The 17,575-nt window shown below is 41.8% G+C and overlaps 1 protein-coding gene and 1 non-coding gene across 2 annotated transcripts; both read right to left on the bottom strand.

The window, feature by feature from the left end:
• Positions 1–1,074: 1,074 nt before the first annotated feature.
• LOC139616756 (H/ACA ribonucleoprotein complex subunit DKC1-like) lies at positions 1,075–8,451 on the bottom strand. The gene is made up of 15 exons (XM_071473617.1): positions 8,336–8,451; positions 7,386–7,441; positions 7,220–7,306; positions 6,439–6,530; positions 6,146–6,330; positions 5,917–5,981; positions 4,623–4,749; positions 4,336–4,466; positions 3,949–4,092; positions 3,746–3,866; positions 3,422–3,540; positions 3,233–3,336; positions 2,905–2,947; positions 2,623–2,784; positions 1,075–1,368 (listed from the first exon to the last, which is right to left on the bottom strand). The coding sequence occupies exons 1-15, from the start codon at positions 8,445–8,447 to the stop codon at positions 1,303–1,305; spliced, it is 1,614 nt and encodes a 537-aa protein (XP_071329718.1). The 5' UTR covers positions 8,448–8,451; the 3' UTR covers positions 1,075–1,302.
• Positions 3,629–3,705, bottom strand: LOC139616757 (small nucleolar RNA SNORD83). Its single transcript, XR_011688411.1, has one exon. It is a non-coding gene; the product is annotated as a small nucleolar RNA SNORD83 (small nucleolar RNA).
• Positions 8,452–17,575: the final 9,124 nt, after the last annotated feature.

Raw genomic sequence — 17,575 nt, 5'->3', positions numbered from 1 at the left:
AGTTATACTGGCTAAGAGACTGGATACAATTATGCCTTCTCTGATAGATGAGGACCAAACAGGCTTTATAAAAAATAAGCAAACACATGATAATATTAGGAGAGCTCTTCCCATCATTAATCACATTTCTGAAGGAAAACTGAGTTCAGTCCTTCTCAGCATGTTATCAGCACAATTGGATTCTGTAGAACATTCATACAATGCCTCAGAACACTCTACTCCTTGCCAACAGCCAGGATAAAAATTAATGGGAGTCTCTCAAACTCAATGCTACAAGGATGCCCACTAAGTTCATTGCTCACGAATCTGTTTATCAACATTTTGATGATTTACTCCAGTCTTATAGGCTGGGTAGATTTTTACCAGTAGCTTCAGAGCTGTCATTTTTTTCTAAAGGGAATAATCCCTGACTCTGTTGAGCCCTCAAGAATAAGTCATTATCAAAGGTATCAGGCAAACTATACAAGGGCTTTACCACAATGAACAGAATACAACACATTAAACAAGGAATCACTGGTAAAAACAAGCTAACATTGTGATATTAGAAATGTGGTTTAAACTTTGTGAAACCCAGTGTACTTCCACCAACTCTTCCTTCTGGGGAGATTTCTGACGGAAAAACCTGATCCATTTCATTATTTCCCCCAGTCAGAAATCCAAATTAAGTTGGTCCCAGCATTCCTTCTGGGGAGAGTGTGGTTCATCCTCAGACAATCATGCACATACTTCCTGGTTTTGTCCATATGTTGAGCCCTTTTGGAGAGTGGGCCATCTGGTGTCAGATCTGGGTCTGAATTGATTTTTCTTTCACCCTTCTCTAGCTTGGAAACAGCCCTTACAGTCTCAGTAAAAGAAGCATGCATCTTTAGAAGTTTTTTGGCTGCAAATGAAACAATTGTGCTGGCTACAGAGAAAACTTACCACCCTCCTTAACATTATCAACTAGATTCGCTTGATGGGGAAAATGATTTTGACTTCGCCTACAGCAGGAAAAATGGGATTGCTATACTCATACGCTTGTTCTCTAAGCGTCCTCACCCTTCTGTGTACACTATGGACTCAAGATGACACACATACAGAAAACAGACTTTTATTCTGAAATTACAAACAGGCTTTCTGTTGAGGTATTTACAACTGAAAAAAAACAAACAAGATTTATATAAAAAACAAAAACCATCTTCTTCTTTCTGCATTCATGCAGTCCATAATCATCATGAAACTCCCAGAATACTTTGTGTCTTGTTCAGACAGATGTGACAGCAGGCGGAGTCTCTGACAGTGTCCTGCTCACCTGTAGATCTGTCACTCTGATGCATCACCTTCTTTCTGTTTCTTCTTTTTCTTCTTCTTCTTTGTGCTTTCAACAACCTGCAGGACACCAACAGTTTCATTATTAATATTCAAACTATTTTTACATGTAACATGAACAGAGGGTTTTGAATAACTCATTTATTTCAGACTAACAAGATTCAAATTTATGTAATAAGTCGTTTAGAGCTGAGACTGAAGTCAGGTGAAGCCTCTGATTTTAACTTTAATCAGCTGTAAAATCTTATAGTCTTAGTTTTATTCTACACCAAAGTTTAACTTAATGATGAGATCACTTTTAAAACTGAACTTTCAAAAAGAAAAATCCTCCATGTGAAGATAAGTCTGAGATCAATAGAAACCAGCTGCATCTGATCATTTAGTAAACACTTTGGTAATGAGTGTGCACCAGATGACAGTGGTTCATACAGAACATGCAAGTCACATGTAGAAATAACAGTTCATGTTCAAAACATGTAAATCATGTGTGCTGTATGAACTAGGGATGCCCCCAGCTGGCTGATCATGATCGGCCAATCTTCATCAAAAATGATCGATAGATTGGCATTAATGCTTCTAGTCACCCATCACCTTAAACCGATCACCTCTGGTTAACACTCTGGTATCTGTGGGTGAGAGAAGCTCTGTGTGTAGTGTAGTACCACCTCCCGCGGGCACTTGCACACAAAAAGAAAAATCAATCACATTTGCATGTTTCATTTTGTAGTGATCATTTCCACATAACGTCAATGTCATGTCACCGTGTGGTCAGAGGGGGGCCTGTCTGCTGCTGCTGACACAGTCTTCTGTCACTGAGGTGGTGGGAGATGTAGAGGGACGGGGGCTAGTTTGACCACTGGAGCGTGAACCTATCAAATAGTTGACTTCTATCTCTGCACAATATTGGTATAAGATGACTTCGCATGAAGGAAAGAAAGGTCAGGCTTTAGATGGCAGTTGTGCAATTTAAAAAAGTGTCTTGTTTGAAGTGTGTATTAATCAGGTTCTCTTGTCAGTTGAAGGATTTGCTCCTTTGGAGTTTTTTGTTCTGCTCTGATGAACAAAGTAAAAGCATGTTGTTGACTGGAGAATAAGGATGACTTTTTGTGGTCCCATCAGGTAATGCTGCCGCCTGTGGACATCACAGTTAACTACAAAGCTAAGCAGACTGACCAACTGTTAAACCAGCTGCTACAATATAACAAAAGAATTGGTGTGAGTGGCAAAGAAATGTGATTGGAGCATCCTGAGTATGACTAACCCTGCCTGGAGACGACTTTGCTCCCAAAAAAAAAAAAAGAAACACACACCAACCTCAGTCTCAGGTGCCTCCCCGGCTGCTTCCTCCACAGACTCCGCCTCTTCCAATTTGGCTCTTTTCTCTTTCTTCTTCTTTTTCTCTTTTTTCACTTCCTCTGCAGAGGGTGTGGAGGGTGTTGTCGCTTCACCATCGCTATCTGCTGACTCCCTCTTCCTCTGCAGGTCAAAGATTTGTCATAGTTCAATCTTTACAGCAGGTTCAGAAAATGTCTCAGCATCATGAAGAAAATGATAATTTAACGAGTTAAAGAATGAAACATTTTTTGGTGAGTTTACTTTTGCTGAAGCGTCACATGACTCCTCTGTCACCTTGGAGACACTGTCAATGAAAACAAAAAAGCAATTTCAGATTTAAGATGTTTTATCAAATTGAAACATTTCACCTGAAGATGCATAGTGTGAGGTCACATGACTGTGTTCAGGTGAGCTGCAGCTCAGCAAAACAGCAGAGTGAATAAGCTCAAACCTGAAAGTTCCTGTCGCAGACTGACTCCCTCACACAGCACATCAGCTCAGTGAGAGATAACTGTCTGCATCAGTGTAGCTGTCAATCTGTACCACCAACACCTGTGCATCAGACCCGCCCTCCCCCTGTGCCATCTACCTGTAGTCGACATATTGGTTCTTCCAGTCCTGTGGCGTACTGCCATTTGGTTTCCCGTGTTTGTCGAGGAGTCCTTTCTGAATCATCATCTTCTTCTGACTTGCCTGATTTAATCAATAAGAAAATGTTAAACCCTTGGCACTGAAGCATTGAACAGTTTACTGATGAGATCAGTAACATCAGGTGTACCTTCGGCCCAAGACCCCACTTCCGAGGATACGTGTCCCTCTCCATGATAACTCGCTTTATCTTTGCCACAACGCCGTGATCACATGTGGAGATCACAGCTGTTGTCATCAGAGCAACCGCTGAACAAGAGTCAATGAAAGATGTGTTAATTAACCTGACTGTATTAATTAACACGACTTGTTATACTCAGATTAAATCTAAATGTGAAGCCATCAGAAAAGGGTGATAGATAGCAGGTCATCATGGCCCGAGAGCTACTGCATCTACTCAGCTCATCATGTGGCTTCAACTATCACACTCACACACACACACACACACACACACCTGTGCAGATTGCCTCCCCCTTGGTTGTTATAACAACTATGTCCTGGTTGACCTCAATGCCATCTTCGTACCTGAGGACACCTGGCAACATGATCTTGGCTCCATAACAGATGGCGTTTACCTGGAGGCACAGACTGCATGATCAACCTAGAAACAGCAACATATCAGCTTTATTTTTACCAACAAAGATGAGGAAGACTCACTGCACTGTCCTTCATCACCAGCCGTTTGTGAGACACCAGCAGCTTCTCCAGCGGGAAAATGACTCTCCTCAGATATGACTCGTCTTTGTTGTGATCAAACTGCCACTGAGCATCCAGGACATCGTGCATCGTCACCATGTTGTCCTAAAGTAAAACCCGAACAATAACATGTTATGCACTGATAATAGCGGTGTAAGTGATGTCACTAGGATGTCAGCAGTGGCGAGACTCCAGATGTACAGATGATGTAAACTGTGTCTCTGCTGCAGGTTTCTGTTCCAAAGTTTAATTATCAGTCCGGCACCAAGCAGCAGAACTGAACTCAACACTTTGAACCTCAGTGACCTCAGAGTCTAAGCTCTGAGATGTACAGAAAGTGATGCTGACCTTCTCTCCTAGGACTCCAGACCGGACTCTCCTCAGTTCCTGCATCTGACCTCCGACCCCAAGCAGCAGACCCAGGTGTACACACAGAGTCCGAATATAAGTTCCTGCTTCACAACTCACCCAGAAGATACCTGCAACACACAGGCAGGTTACCTGACATCATGTGTAAGCCTGCCACAGCCACAAAGCCTTCAAAATAAATCTGCAGATTTAAAGTGGGTTAGTGAAGATACTTGAACACAAACTGGTGAAAACTGATCGAGGTGTTTATTGAAAGATGATCTTACCCAGCCTCCTTTCTGCATCATACTCTATCAGTTTGCTCTCATAGATCGTTCTAACTCTCAGTTGACGTTTCACAGCAGCAATCAGTGGCGGTCGCTGGAACAAAGCGCCGGTCAGTGTTTCCAATGCCTGCAGTCAGAACCTGAGTCAGTGAGGGCCATGTGATTGGTTGTGGTTAAATGACAAGAATTTCAAATTCAGATTAGTCCTTTAAGGATACATATGTGTGATGATATTATTCAGAGTCTTAGTTTGAATAAATCAGGAACAACAAAGTCTTTTAAATGGAACCCCTAGGAACTCCGTCTGTTCAAATACAGGGAAAAAAACCAAACTGTTCCTTTAAGTTAAAAAAATAGCTGGTCACTGCCATGTACACAACAGCTGTCACATTGACATACTGCACCCACCATACAACTTTGCCACAGGAGGAATTCTAACAAGTCTGTCCCATCTCCCAACAACATCTAGTCACGAAAAATATGCAAGTAGTAAAGTGAAATGACACGAGAAAGGACCTTTTCTTCCAAAATGAAGTCTGCAAGAAACAACCAGGTAGGTTAAGCAGTGATTTGTAGAAATTAAACTAGAACCACCACCTCATGGTTTGAGATAATTAGTGTATAAATGTTATGGCAAAAATCATGTTTTGAGAGATCAGTGACCTTTAACTTTTCACCACCAAAATCTAATCAGTTCATTCTTGAGTCCAAATGAATTTTTTTGCCAAAATTTGAATAAGTTCTCTCAAGGCATTACTGAAACACCATGTTCATGAGAACGAGACTGACAGCTCTTACTGTCACTGGCACAGAGACACAAAACAAGTAGGAAAATATGGAATAGAGAATGGATCATGATACGCTGGCAATGATCCTCTGGGTTTCCCTTCACTGTGCCTTCTGCTGTCATTAACTGTAGCTCGTTGCTACACTTATGGTCAGTCACAGCACTTTTCACACTACTGGATTTGGATTTTGACAGGTCCAGATATGTGGTTGCCATCTTTTGGGCATCTGCAATTCATCAGTAATTCTCTCCGATCACATCTCTGAACAGTTCACAAATGCAACTGATGCAACTGCCAATTTACCAGCGCCTTCTTAGACTAAACCTTCTTAGTGAAGTCAAAACTCAAATTGTGTAGTGTGAACCTGGCATCACCTGCAGAAAATCTGTCGACACCTGAGGTCATGACAGATGACTTATGTTACACAACCATCGCTCTGATTATTTCAATCATTTTAGTCTGAAATCAACAGAAACTTTCCTCCTGCAGTTTGCTGTCAGACTTACCCGAGCCAAAGCATGTTCGCTCTCTATTGCATTGTGCAGCCGAACGATTCCCACATACTCTTTACCTGCAACACACACACAGAGAGTAGTGAGGGGGCCGCTGGATTTTACTGCGCTGACACACCCGTCAGCTAGTTGGAGACCATTAAAACCATCCAGATCTACTAAAAATACACCAAAGGTTTCTTCGTCCAACATTAACTAACAGGAAGTGGGCATCAGTGTGTACCGGCGCTCTGCTGAGATTTGACCAATCGCGTGGCTCGGTCTACACACACGATCAGACATCCTGTGACCTTTGGGTCGAGTGTCCCACTGTGACCGGTCTTCTCCACCCGCAGGATCCTCCGGATCCACGCTACCACCTCGTGAGATGACGGGTTTGCTGGTTTGTCCAGGTTAATGAAGCCCGACCTAACAGGAAACAGGATGTACACAGAACAACATATTCAATTATGTTAACTTAGCATTAAGGTGTTAACTCACATAATCCTGAATGATGTTAGTCTAGCATTATGTTACCTGACATAGTCCTGGATGCCCCTCTTCAGGGGGTTGCTGCCACACGGTAGTGGGGTGTAGTGAGTTGTCCGGACATTCAATTTGTCGAAATTCTACAAGAAACAAAAAACATAAGACAACTTCTTTGTTGGTCTGTTACTGAGCGTTGTTCACTTCCTACATGAAGAGCAGCAAAAAAATAGAAATTACAGCTGCCTGCAGCACACAACCACTTATTTTGACAGTCTATTTTAGCTCTAATGTTGCTCTACCATGTTTATCTACAGTTTGTCACTGAATTAATAACCATTTTAGAAATGTGATCACCCCACTGATCAGAGTGTCTGCATCATGTGATCAGAACAGGAAGTCGTCTTGACAGCAGTCAGGTCAAGTCTTTCTCACCACATGGTTTCCAGTCATAGTCCGGCAGAACACCGGCATGACTGACACCATGGTGTAGAGACCCCGCCCCCAGAACGGGAGCGTGGGCAAGACAAGATGGCCGCTGCTCAGAGAATGGATAAACTGATTCATCACGTCACATGATTGAGACCCAGGAATAACTAATGTACACTCTGAGGACCTTGAGTTCATGTTTCTATTATTTTGATTAACAACTGCTGACTTCATACACCTAGCTACAAACCTGTCCACCTCACCTGTTGATAAAAGATGTAATGTTGCAGGTTTATTTACTGCAGTGTTTTATAGAATATTTTCATCTTTACCCACAGCAGCTTCAACATTTCATCTTAAGCAGCTGATGTGTTCTGATGTCAGGTAAACTCAGGTGTGTTACCTTTAATAATAGAGGCCACTGAGAAGTGTCTAGAGAAGCAACTTTAGACTCTGGTTGGATGAAGAAGTCTCCACTCTGTTGGATCTCCTGTGAAATAAAAACTAACATTATCATCATCGCTCAGGAGAAAAATCGAACGTAGTTTGCAGAGTAATTAAACACTCACCCCGACTTCTTCTTCACCAATTTTCTTTGCCTTCTTCTTCTTCTTCACTGATGTTGCTGAAACACACAAAAAAAGACTCTTTAATAAATGATACTGCTGCCTTATTAACTCCTGAGCAAAAGGTAAATGTCCGCTTTAATATGAAACAAACTAGTTTCCTTAATAGATTGAAATATTATTTCCCATTATTAATGTTTCATGAGGCAAATAAGCAGCCCACGTGGCCTCTCCAGTGGCACGTGGTTGTTAGCATCTTATGCTAACAAATGGAGCTAACAGGCCATCTGAACTGAGAAAAACTAAAATATCAAACAACTGATAAGGGACACATATAGGCAGCCCAAGAGATCAATACAGGTAACTGATCAAGTTTAATCTTCAGACAAAAAAAAATTAAATTAAATTAAAAAAAATAAATATAAAACCGTCTGCCTCAGTCCTATTAAAAACGCATCGACTGACACTTCACACACAATTAGCCTGAAATGTTTCAATGAACTCATTTAATCCGCTTGGATCCTGGTTTATTCGCGGTTTACTGGTTCTGCGGACTCGGACTCTTCCTGTAACTCAGTTAAACGGAGCGTCCACACGTGGTTTGCGCCGGGAGCCGTCCTTAGGCCCCGAGACAAGACCCCCAACATCTCCTGCATCCTGGTGCATGAAATGAACGCCGTGCTAACAAATCAAATGTTAAGTTAAATAAACATCTCAGTATATAAAACTAAACGCTAATCACTGTCGCTGTAATCTAGAAGTGTTTTTAAAAGACGTCTTACTTAATGCAGTCTGGCGTCAAACGCAAACAAACGGTGCATACGGAAAGTTGCAGAGGCCGACACACACAGATTAAACAGTTTCAGTCCGACGTTACGATGTTAGTTTTGAGACCGAGATCAGCCAAAGTAAGTAAATCATAAAGTTTCCAGTAAAACGTGCAGCGTACTCACCCTCCGTCTCCGCCATGTTGAACTGAGAGACTGAGCGCGGATTCCGCGACCTCCTCCTCCTCCTCCTTCTTCTTCTTCTCCTCCGTCTTCTCCTTCTTCTGGTTGGATTCATTGGCGGTCGCCAAACAGCTTGGGTGCATTACTGCCACCCACTGATCTTCAGTGGGAACTAAAGAGATACTCTGATATTTATAAAGAAAGGAGAATTGGAGAATTACAATCAAAGCATTAAGTAAAAGAAACAAAAATGAACCCAATAAAAAATGAATAAATAATAGAATATTTCTCTGATTCTCTTCATTAATCTCGTTTAAAAAAAAAAACTCTATAAGGATTTTCTTGTCATCTGAAGATTTTTTTATAGAATATTCAAATATTTTGCTCAAATTCCAGGTCCCCGCACTTCCTGTCCTCCTGTGTTATTACCTCACCCTGCCCTCATGTTATTGCACCTGTGTCTCATTGTCTCCCCTGCCCTAGAATATTTTGTCCCAGGAAATATGTCACATTTCCAACCACTTTTCCTTGACCTCAATGGAAAAGTCATGAGGTCAACGAAATATATATAGCAGAATTTGTAAGAACTAAGGAAAAGACAACAAAGACAAAGAGACAAGAAACCAACACATGGACAGAAACAAAAATAAGCAGGATTTAAATATTGAAATAAGATACCATGAAAGAGATTTTTATTACTTTACACAATGGGAGGGGATTTAGTAAAATTACATTCATGTATATAATGTTATATTATGATGATATTATTAACTAAAAATCAGTAAAGATTTGAAAGAGAATGAACTTATATTTATTGATTTGGAGCTCAGACAAGGATTTACATAAGTTTTGTCTGAACATAAAACAGTTGCTCAGTTGTTTCTATGTTTATGTGGGTCAGCCGGGGTTATAGTGCATCCAATACATCCATAGGTGTGTCGCTTTAAATGTTGCTGTGGCAAGGAATTGGCTCCTTACCTTTCGTAAAGGAAGGTAAAGTGTTTCCTATGCTTAAGGAGATAAGATAGGAAACATTGGATCTCCTTTCCTTATCATGTAGAGAATTGGAACAGCTCTTATGATGCCTGCTGCTTAGATCATTCCAGGTCATTTCATCCAGTTAGGAACCTTTCTAAGTGAAAAAGATTTTGACTGCAACCCCAGTGTTCCCTTCCCTCAGTGCCCATTCATCTTCCTCACTTTTTTCAGCATTTCAGCCTTTTTCACTATGTATCAGTTTCCCAGCGAGCTAGTGTATTACCTGTTTTCTCTTACTTGCCCTACCCTTTAGTCTGGTGATTTTGTACTGTTACCTTGTTGGACTGAACAACTGTTATTTATCTCGATTCTGGCATTTGGTGGATTCTTTCTCTGTCTTCAGCTGCACATGGTCATCATTTACAATACAAAAACCAATATCATCAGAAAGTCTCTTCCCATACTCAACATTAAGGGATTACCTCTGCAGCTGCTGTTCTTTCTGCCCCTGTAATGATCTATAAATAACTGTAATAGTTACTTCTGATAAATTAATTGACAATCTTACAATTTCCCATGTGTTTATGTCTTACCAATTCAAGGAGGCTGGCTGTGGCAGTAACCATGGAAGTATAGTTGGCAGAACAACAGCTGGAGAGTGGCTTTTATCCAGTGTAAGTTCTTCATTAGCCCTTTTTTTAATGACCTCACCAAAGCTTTTAGTTGGCCATTTTTATGTTCCCAGCATGGCTCAATAGCACTGATTAAAGGATGGTTATTATTTCCTTGTAAATTGACCAAATATATGATAAAAAGTTGCTGTCTTCACTCCAATTGCATTTCTCCCATTTCCACCTACAACGCTGAAAGATGTTTTTTTAAAAAACCCAATCCATGTCCTTCATGCTTGTACTTGAATTACCTCCAATTTACCCAACAAGGTTTTAGATGCTGTGCTTATGCCACACACCCATAATCTATAACTTGGCTCGTATTCATAAAGCATCTTAAGGCTAAAAGTATCTTATAATTTTGGCTGTGTCAGTTTTAACTTTAGGATTCTTAGTTTTTCAGCACCTACGCTCTGGGAGAAGTTAAAAGCTGTGAAAAGGGTTAGGTTAGGGTAGGGTTAGGTAAATACCGTAAATACTGTACAGTGTATGCAGGTTTCCAGGGAATATATGAACACTGTGGATGTACAGTCAGGCCACGTGGTAACCCTCCATGATGTCACCAATTATTTTTGGAACTGCCGTTTTGAAGCCTCAAGTTTGGCTTACTGGACATTACCATCTTGGTCTTTTGGAGCCAGAAGAAAACATTTGGATGAGAGGGTGGAGTTGGGGAGAAATGAGGGGTGGATCTGGCCTGTGCACTCAAGGACATGAAGCACATTCACCTACACTGGCTACCTGACTGCAACAGGCTCTGGGCTGTGCCGTGCAAAGTCGCTGTTAACTCAGTTAGCTTCCATAACTCAAGGTAAACTTTATGGCTAACTGTTAAAGTAATTTTAGAAGGTACTGCATGCATGTCCACATCTGGCAAATGTCACATATATGAAGAGAAACTTATAACATTATCATAGCTCAAGTTACTGTTTGTAAGTTGGTGGCCCGATGGCGGAGTGGTTAGGGCGGAAAGGGACAGAGAGAGAGGGGGAATAACATGCAGGAAAGAGTCAGGCCGGTCGGGAGTCGAACCGTTGCTCACCTGCTAAGAGCATCCACTCATGTGGTAGGCGCCCTAACCACTCCGCCATCGGGCCGCCCTGTTTTTTTTTTTTTTTTAAATTGTGGTATCGAATTAGTATCAACAATCGTGGAAAATTACAGGTATTGGTATCGACTACTGAAATTCTGGTATCGTGACAACCCTACTCTCTACTGTCCTGTCAATAAAGACCAAAAATGCCCAAAAAAAATATCTTAAAAAAAAAGTTACTGTTTCTAAGTTAATGTTAAACCATAAAATGTGACCTAAGATTGTATATTGTGGTTCTGCAGAACATAAACATACTTCAAAGCACCTTCTCCCTTCAAACTGTGAGTCTGCTACATGTAAACTGTATCACACATGAAGACTGATGATCAGTAACGGCTCCTGGACTGTTTGCACCCTACCCTTATTACCTATGGACAGTTAGTAATCTCTTTCCATTATACATTACAGTCAACCTACAGATTGTTGCAATGTGCTCACTTTAATTGTAAAGGCAACTTTTGACTTCACTCATAAAGACTACTGTGCAAAGGGGGGGTGGGGGAGGAGAGAGGAGAAAAGAGAGAGAGAGAGACCAAGAACAGCTGTGTAGGTCATGGTGTTATCAATAATAATGACAGATAACAGTGGTTAATAGTAATGATGAGTAGTGGTGGATCTGGATCCCTCCTGAGGGAGAGTAAAAAAATCAAAGACATACTCCAAGAATTGTTGTCCAATCGGACATACAATAAGCACAGGCACACAGGACTTCCACTTTCCCCTCTCCTTCCACTACACACAAAGAGACAGTCAAAAGAATCCGGTTTCGTGGCCCAGAATACCATCGATGGTAGACTGCACCACATCCACATCCCACCTGACCTTCAACGACACACACACACAGAGAGAGTCTCCAGTCCAGAGATGGCCTACCATATTTTTAAATGGCTTCATTTAGACCGCTGGGCACATTAGTTTTTAATTTTGTGATCCAGCGTCTCTCAGCCATCCATCTCTGGGCTGATGACCAACCTGCCCTGGTCTCCAGGCCTGCAATCATAAGATTCTCTGCACCATGAGCACGGAAATGCACATAAAGTTCTGTTCTTTTGTTTGAGCGCTGAATATGATATAGATGTTGTTGTAAACGTGCCCGCAGCTTGTTTTTAGTCTGCCCCACATATAATTTACCACATATCCTGTACTCAATAACATACACCAGATTTAAAGAGTCCAGCTGGAAAGTTTGCCAGACTGGAGCACTCATATCTGTGTGTTTGTTTTCTACATATTTTATTACTTTAAAATGTGTATTCCGTTTGTTTTTTTCTTTAGGTGTCAGAGAGGCATGGACCAACATATCATTTAGGTTTTTGTTTCGTTTAAAAGCTGATATGATTTTGAAATCAGAAAAAGACTGAATAGCATCCTGAAGTTTTCCAAAATTAGTTTTTGCCATTGAGTTGATTTTAAGTGAGAGCGAACAGAAAGTGATCACCAGAGGAACTATTTTTTTGTTTTGTTCAACTCTGGAGTCAATCTGTCTCTCCTCCTCTGTGGAGCTCACAGAAACCTCCCTCTTTATGGAGCGCAGTGCGGCTGTAGCCTCTCCTCCTGAGAGCTTTAAAGAGAGTCCTGGTGGCCATCTCCACATCCTCTGGCCTTGTACAAATCCTTTTAAACCTTATAAGTTGGGACTTCACAATCCCCTTAAAAGTGTGTTTTGGATGAAAGCTGTTTTTGTTTAGCAAAGCGTGTGTGTCTGTTGGTTTAAAATAGACTCTGGTTCCCAGTCTCCACTTTTCTGCGCTCTCTTTCATGACAAAAACTTCAGTATCTAAAAATTCAATTTTTTCTGTTTGTAAATTATACTTTATTTTAATTGAATCATGATGGTTATTCAGGATGCTAATGAAATGTTTAAATTCAGGCTCTGAGTGAGTCCAGACTCCAAATATGTCGTCCAGGTACCTCATATACAATATGGGGACCTGAGGGCACTTGGGGAAGACAGTCTGCTCCCAGGCAGCCATATAAATGTTGGCATATGCCGGGGCAAACTTCTTCCCCATGGCTGTCCCATGTACCTGTAAATAATATTTGGAATCAAACTCAAAGTCATTTTTTGTTAAACCTAGTTTTAAAAGCTGGAGAAGGGCCTCATCTGGTCTGGCTGGATCCGGGTATTTTTTGAAAACCTCTTGAACCGCTTTTAAACCAAGTTGAGTGTCTATATTTGTGTACAGGGCGTCTATATCTATAGAGAAGAGCATGGCTCCAGGACAAACCTCCACAGATTTAATTTTTGAAACAAACTCATATGTTTCTGTATCTTTAATGTAGCTGTCATGTTTCTGGGACAAGGGATTCAAAAAATAGTCAATATATTCAGCTATCCTATATGATTCACTCCCACAGTCGGAGACAATGGGCCGACCCGGAGGAATCTCATGAGGAACTGTCCAAGTGCTAGGATCCTTATGGATTTTTGGAAGCAGATAGAATTTCCTTGGACGTGGCGGATCTTGACCAAACAGATAAAATCTCTGTTTAGAAGAGATGTATTTCTTCACGTACAGTTCCTCCACGATCCTCCGGGTCAGCACCTGAGTCTCCGACTGTAGGGAGTGTGACAGCGGCCTGTAATGAACTGAATTACTCAGTTTTCTGTTTGCTTCAATGAGATATTGTGTTCTATCCATAATAACTATTTTTGATCCCTTGTCCGCAGGCTTTATGACTATATCCTCTTGTTTTTTGAGTTCTTCCAGCGCTTGTCGCTGTTCCACACACAGATTATCCTCATCTACATTAACGGCTCGGGTCCCCTGGAGTCCCCGCAGGTCCAGCCCAATCAGCCTCTGCAGTGGCTCCGGCACTGCATCCCACTCAGGTTCCCACCTCGAGGGCTCCACAAACAACATCGGACCCGAGTCCGTAGTATATTCAAAATGATTCAATAGTTTCAGACGCCTGTGATACTCATATAGATCTCTTTTGAAGTCATTTCTATCCACTTTTAGTGGAGTTGGAATAAAAGAGAGGCCCTTCTCCAGCAGTTTTTGTTCAGCCTGATTTAACACAACAAAACGAGACAAATTAAGCACATTAGAATGTGTGGGGGTGAACGATGTCGTTCCCCCTCCCCTTAGTTTAATTGTTTCATCCAAGATTCAAAAATGTTTAATGCCGTTTTGGCTGTCCAATGTACCGGATCGTGACTGTGAACTCTGAACTGGTGGTCCTCCACCATGTTCAGAGTTTTAAAGTGTTCCAACAGAAAAATATTTGTTTGTTCTACCAGAGCTCGCACACTCTGTGGCAGTTTATCTGAGCACTGGATCAGTGGCACAAAGATCTGTGCGTGAGGAAACACTCTACGGGCACATGCCCTCAGCTGCTGAAATTGTTTTTTGATGGTCTCCATAAGATTATTTCTTAAACAATTATTCAGGCCAACCGAGAGCACGACCTTTTGAGCTGTAGAGCAGACATCTAATTTTTCCAGCACCCCCTTCAGATGATGTATCTGGGCTCCAGGAAAACTATCCACCTGCACCGATGAATGCTGATAATCAGGAATTCTGGACAGGTTGGAGTCTCCGATCACCAACATCGGCTGTGTCACCGTCAAGGCCCAGAGCCTGATTTTCTGAGAGGTCATCTGATGGCGAGTTGGTCTTCTACTCAAAACCTGGGAGGCAGAGAGAAGGCCCCGCCCGCCCAGTGGGCTAGTGAGAGTAGCCCCTGTGCTAGCAGGAGCCCCCTCTCTGCTCCCCAGGATTCCATCCGTAGTCTGTGTCGTGCTCTGTCCTGATTGTCTGTCTTCAATCACATCCGGTATTAAAACAACTGCATTAGAGTGGACAGTTCTGCTCTCCACCCTCCCCACCGCATCCAAGAAGGAGTCGTCAGACATCTCCTCCTCCTCCTCCTCCTCACCCTCCTCCCCCCCAGCAGCACTCCTCCGTCGTCCCCCCTCCTCCCCCTGCTCCACAACCCCCCGACTCACCCCCAAGGGAAGCTGGCCATCTATCATAGGCCGCTGCTCCACCTCCTGCTGCATCCCCGCCACCTCCACCCCCCCCCCCACCCCGCACCACATGCACCTCCGCCCGCACACTCAGCATCCTGCTCCCCCCAGGGTTAGCTCTCCCCCCCACAGTTTTTGCCCCGGCTTCTGCCGTGGGCTGTGGGGGGGGCCCCGATGTCAAAGCCGCCCCCGGCCTAGGGTTGGCAAGAGCCAGAGAGCGGACAGAGGGACCACGATGGGGGCCGGAGATGGCAGTGGGAGACGGGGAGCGCCTCAGCACAGGAGGTGGAGCGCGGCCCAGACCAGGGGGGTGAGTACGGCCAGGGTTAAAGGGGAGGGCGTTGTTATGGTTAGGAGAGAGGGCGTGGTTATGGTTAGCAGAGAGAGCAGGGTTAGGAGAGATAAAATTTACTCGGCCACTGACTAGCAGTGGCCGAGTCATGCACACTCCATCACAGCCACCCTGCAGGAGTGTCGCCCAGCTCAACTCCCTGAAAGGGATGATTAAAATGGGATATTGGAGTTGGGTCAAAGGTCATGATGGGTTGGGGTTAGGCAAAGGTCAAGGGATGGTTGAGGTTAGGGTTGTAGTGGGATAGGGTTAAAGGTTAGGGTTAGGGTTAGGGTTAAAGGTTAGGTTAGGGGACAAAGCTCTTTGAAATAAATAGAAATTTTTAATAAAAAAAGCAGCTCTGGCAACAGGTATCAACACTGTCATTTCTTGTTTTCATTACTCCTTTGGGGTTCCTATAACTCCAATAGTATAAATAAAAATATTTAAAAAAAAAAAAAAAAAAAAAAAAATTATATTAAACAGAGACAATGATAAGATGACAATACATAAAAACATTTAAAACCAAATACATTAAGATTGGAAAAAGGTCTTTTAGTTTCCTAAAACCACCATAAAAGAGAGGGAGAGAGCCAATGAAAGGGTTAACAGAACTTATAAAAATAACACAATAAAAATTAAGAGAAGGCGTATAAGGGTTACTATTTGTGAGGGGTGAAAGACCTTAGGGTTAGAGCCCCCCCTGGATGGTTAAGGTTAGGGGAGGGGCCATGTACAGGTTAAATAAAATTAATTTTGATACGGGGATGGTTGGTGTTAGGCATTGTCTCCTAGGTGGTTGTGGTTAGGAATGAGGTTCTGGAAAGTAATAATGAGAGAGAAGGAGAAGGGGAGAAAGAGAGAAAAAAATAAAAAATAAAAATTGTATGATTAATGGTGTCATCCTGCTGGTTGGGATGATTATTGCCTCGGATATAGGAAATTAGGTTATTGTGTATATAAAGTGAATTGACACACAGAAGGAGAGAAAGTTCAGCTCATTCTGTTAAAAACAACCCCAAATTAATATGCAAGTTTAAACAAGGAGAGATGTTTTATTCATTTGGGGGAGAGAAAATGAGGATAAAAACAATGAAATAGTATTTATTAATGAATCACTGTTTTTATAACCTATCCTGTAGGTTTAACTCCTATGTTTTTATAGTTTTTAAATTTTTATTGTCTTTTAAACAATCTTTTTACTGTAAAATTCATGCAATAAAATAGTTATATGTAAAAGATCGTTTGTTTTATATTTTTGATAGATAATAAGATAATATAATTGTTTTTTTAAGGAAAAAAAAGGTTGGGAGTTACCTAGGAGTTTTTAAAGAGGTTATTTATGATATTTTAATAAAAAACAATGATTTTTAATAGGGTTAGGGTTAGGGTTAGGGTTAGGGCGAAGGTTCGGGCCTCTCCTCCAATTGGAGGGAGGCGGGTTAGGGCGAAGGTTCGGGCCCCTCCTCCAATTGGAGGGAGGCGGTGCTCGGTCCTTCCCCCAGACCCCTCTTCCGTCATGGTCCCTGGTGTGTCCGCGGCGTCCGCCACGGCGCACCAGGGTCCACCCATCAGTCCATCCCACCATCTTGGTGAGATGGAAACAATTTTGTTTTTGTTTTTTATTTAAATGAACTTAAATTATTTATTTTAAATGAAAATGAACTTAAATTATTTTTTTGTTTTTTGTTTTTTTGTTAAAATGAAATAAAGGGTTAGGGTTAGGATTGGGGTTAGGAACCCGCCCCCTCCAGCTGGAGAAAGCGGAAGGTGCACGGTCCTTCCACCCAGGGTAACCCCCATCCATAAACCGGACCCTGCCGCGATTGGCCTCCCGGCGTCTACGGCCGTAGCGGACCGTAGTCCAGCCTCCGTCCATCTTCTGGTAAGTACTTTGGTTTCCCTTTTCCTTTCCTTCTTTTCCTTTCTCTTCTCCTTTTTCCTTTTCTTTCTTTTTTTCTTTCTTTCAGGTAAGTATTTTAGGCTTTGTATTCATATAATAATAATTTTTGTTTTAAGGTAGATATATAATAATAAAAAAACTATGAAATCAACTGTCTGTGTTATTTATTTATTTATTTATAATAATAAAAGGATAAACAAAAAACGCTTCTCCACTTGAGAAGGATGAACTCTAATAAACTAACAAAAAACTAGCCTTTAAAAAGACTTTTTTAATTAAGTTCTTTGTAAAAAA

Source organism: Trachinotus anak, unplaced genomic scaffold (genome assembly GCF_046630095.1).
Source record: "Trachinotus anak isolate AG129_WGS33_773 ecotype Australia unplaced genomic scaffold, CSIRO_AGI_Tana_v1 ptg000059l, whole genome shotgun sequence".
Taxonomy (NCBI): Eukaryota; Metazoa; Chordata; class Actinopteri; order Carangiformes; family Carangidae; genus Trachinotus; species Trachinotus anak.
Note: the sequence above shows the minus strand (reverse complement) of the source record. Positions and strands in the feature narration are given on the sequence as shown.

Bases quoted from the DNA above. Each gene is read 5' to 3' on its own strand.
- LOC139616756 (XM_071473617.1), bottom strand. From the start codon at position 8,447: ATGAATCCAACCAGAAGAAGGAGAAGACGGAGGAGAAGAAGAAGAAGG. The intron at 7,307-7,385 runs GTGAGTGTTTAA...TTTATTTCACAG, and splicing joins TTGGTGAAGAAGAAGTCGGG to GAGATCCAACAGAGTGGAGA. The intron at 6,331-6,438 runs GTAACATAATGC...GTTTCCTGTTAG, and splicing joins GGCATCCAGGACTATGTCAG to GTCGGGCTTCATTAACCTGG.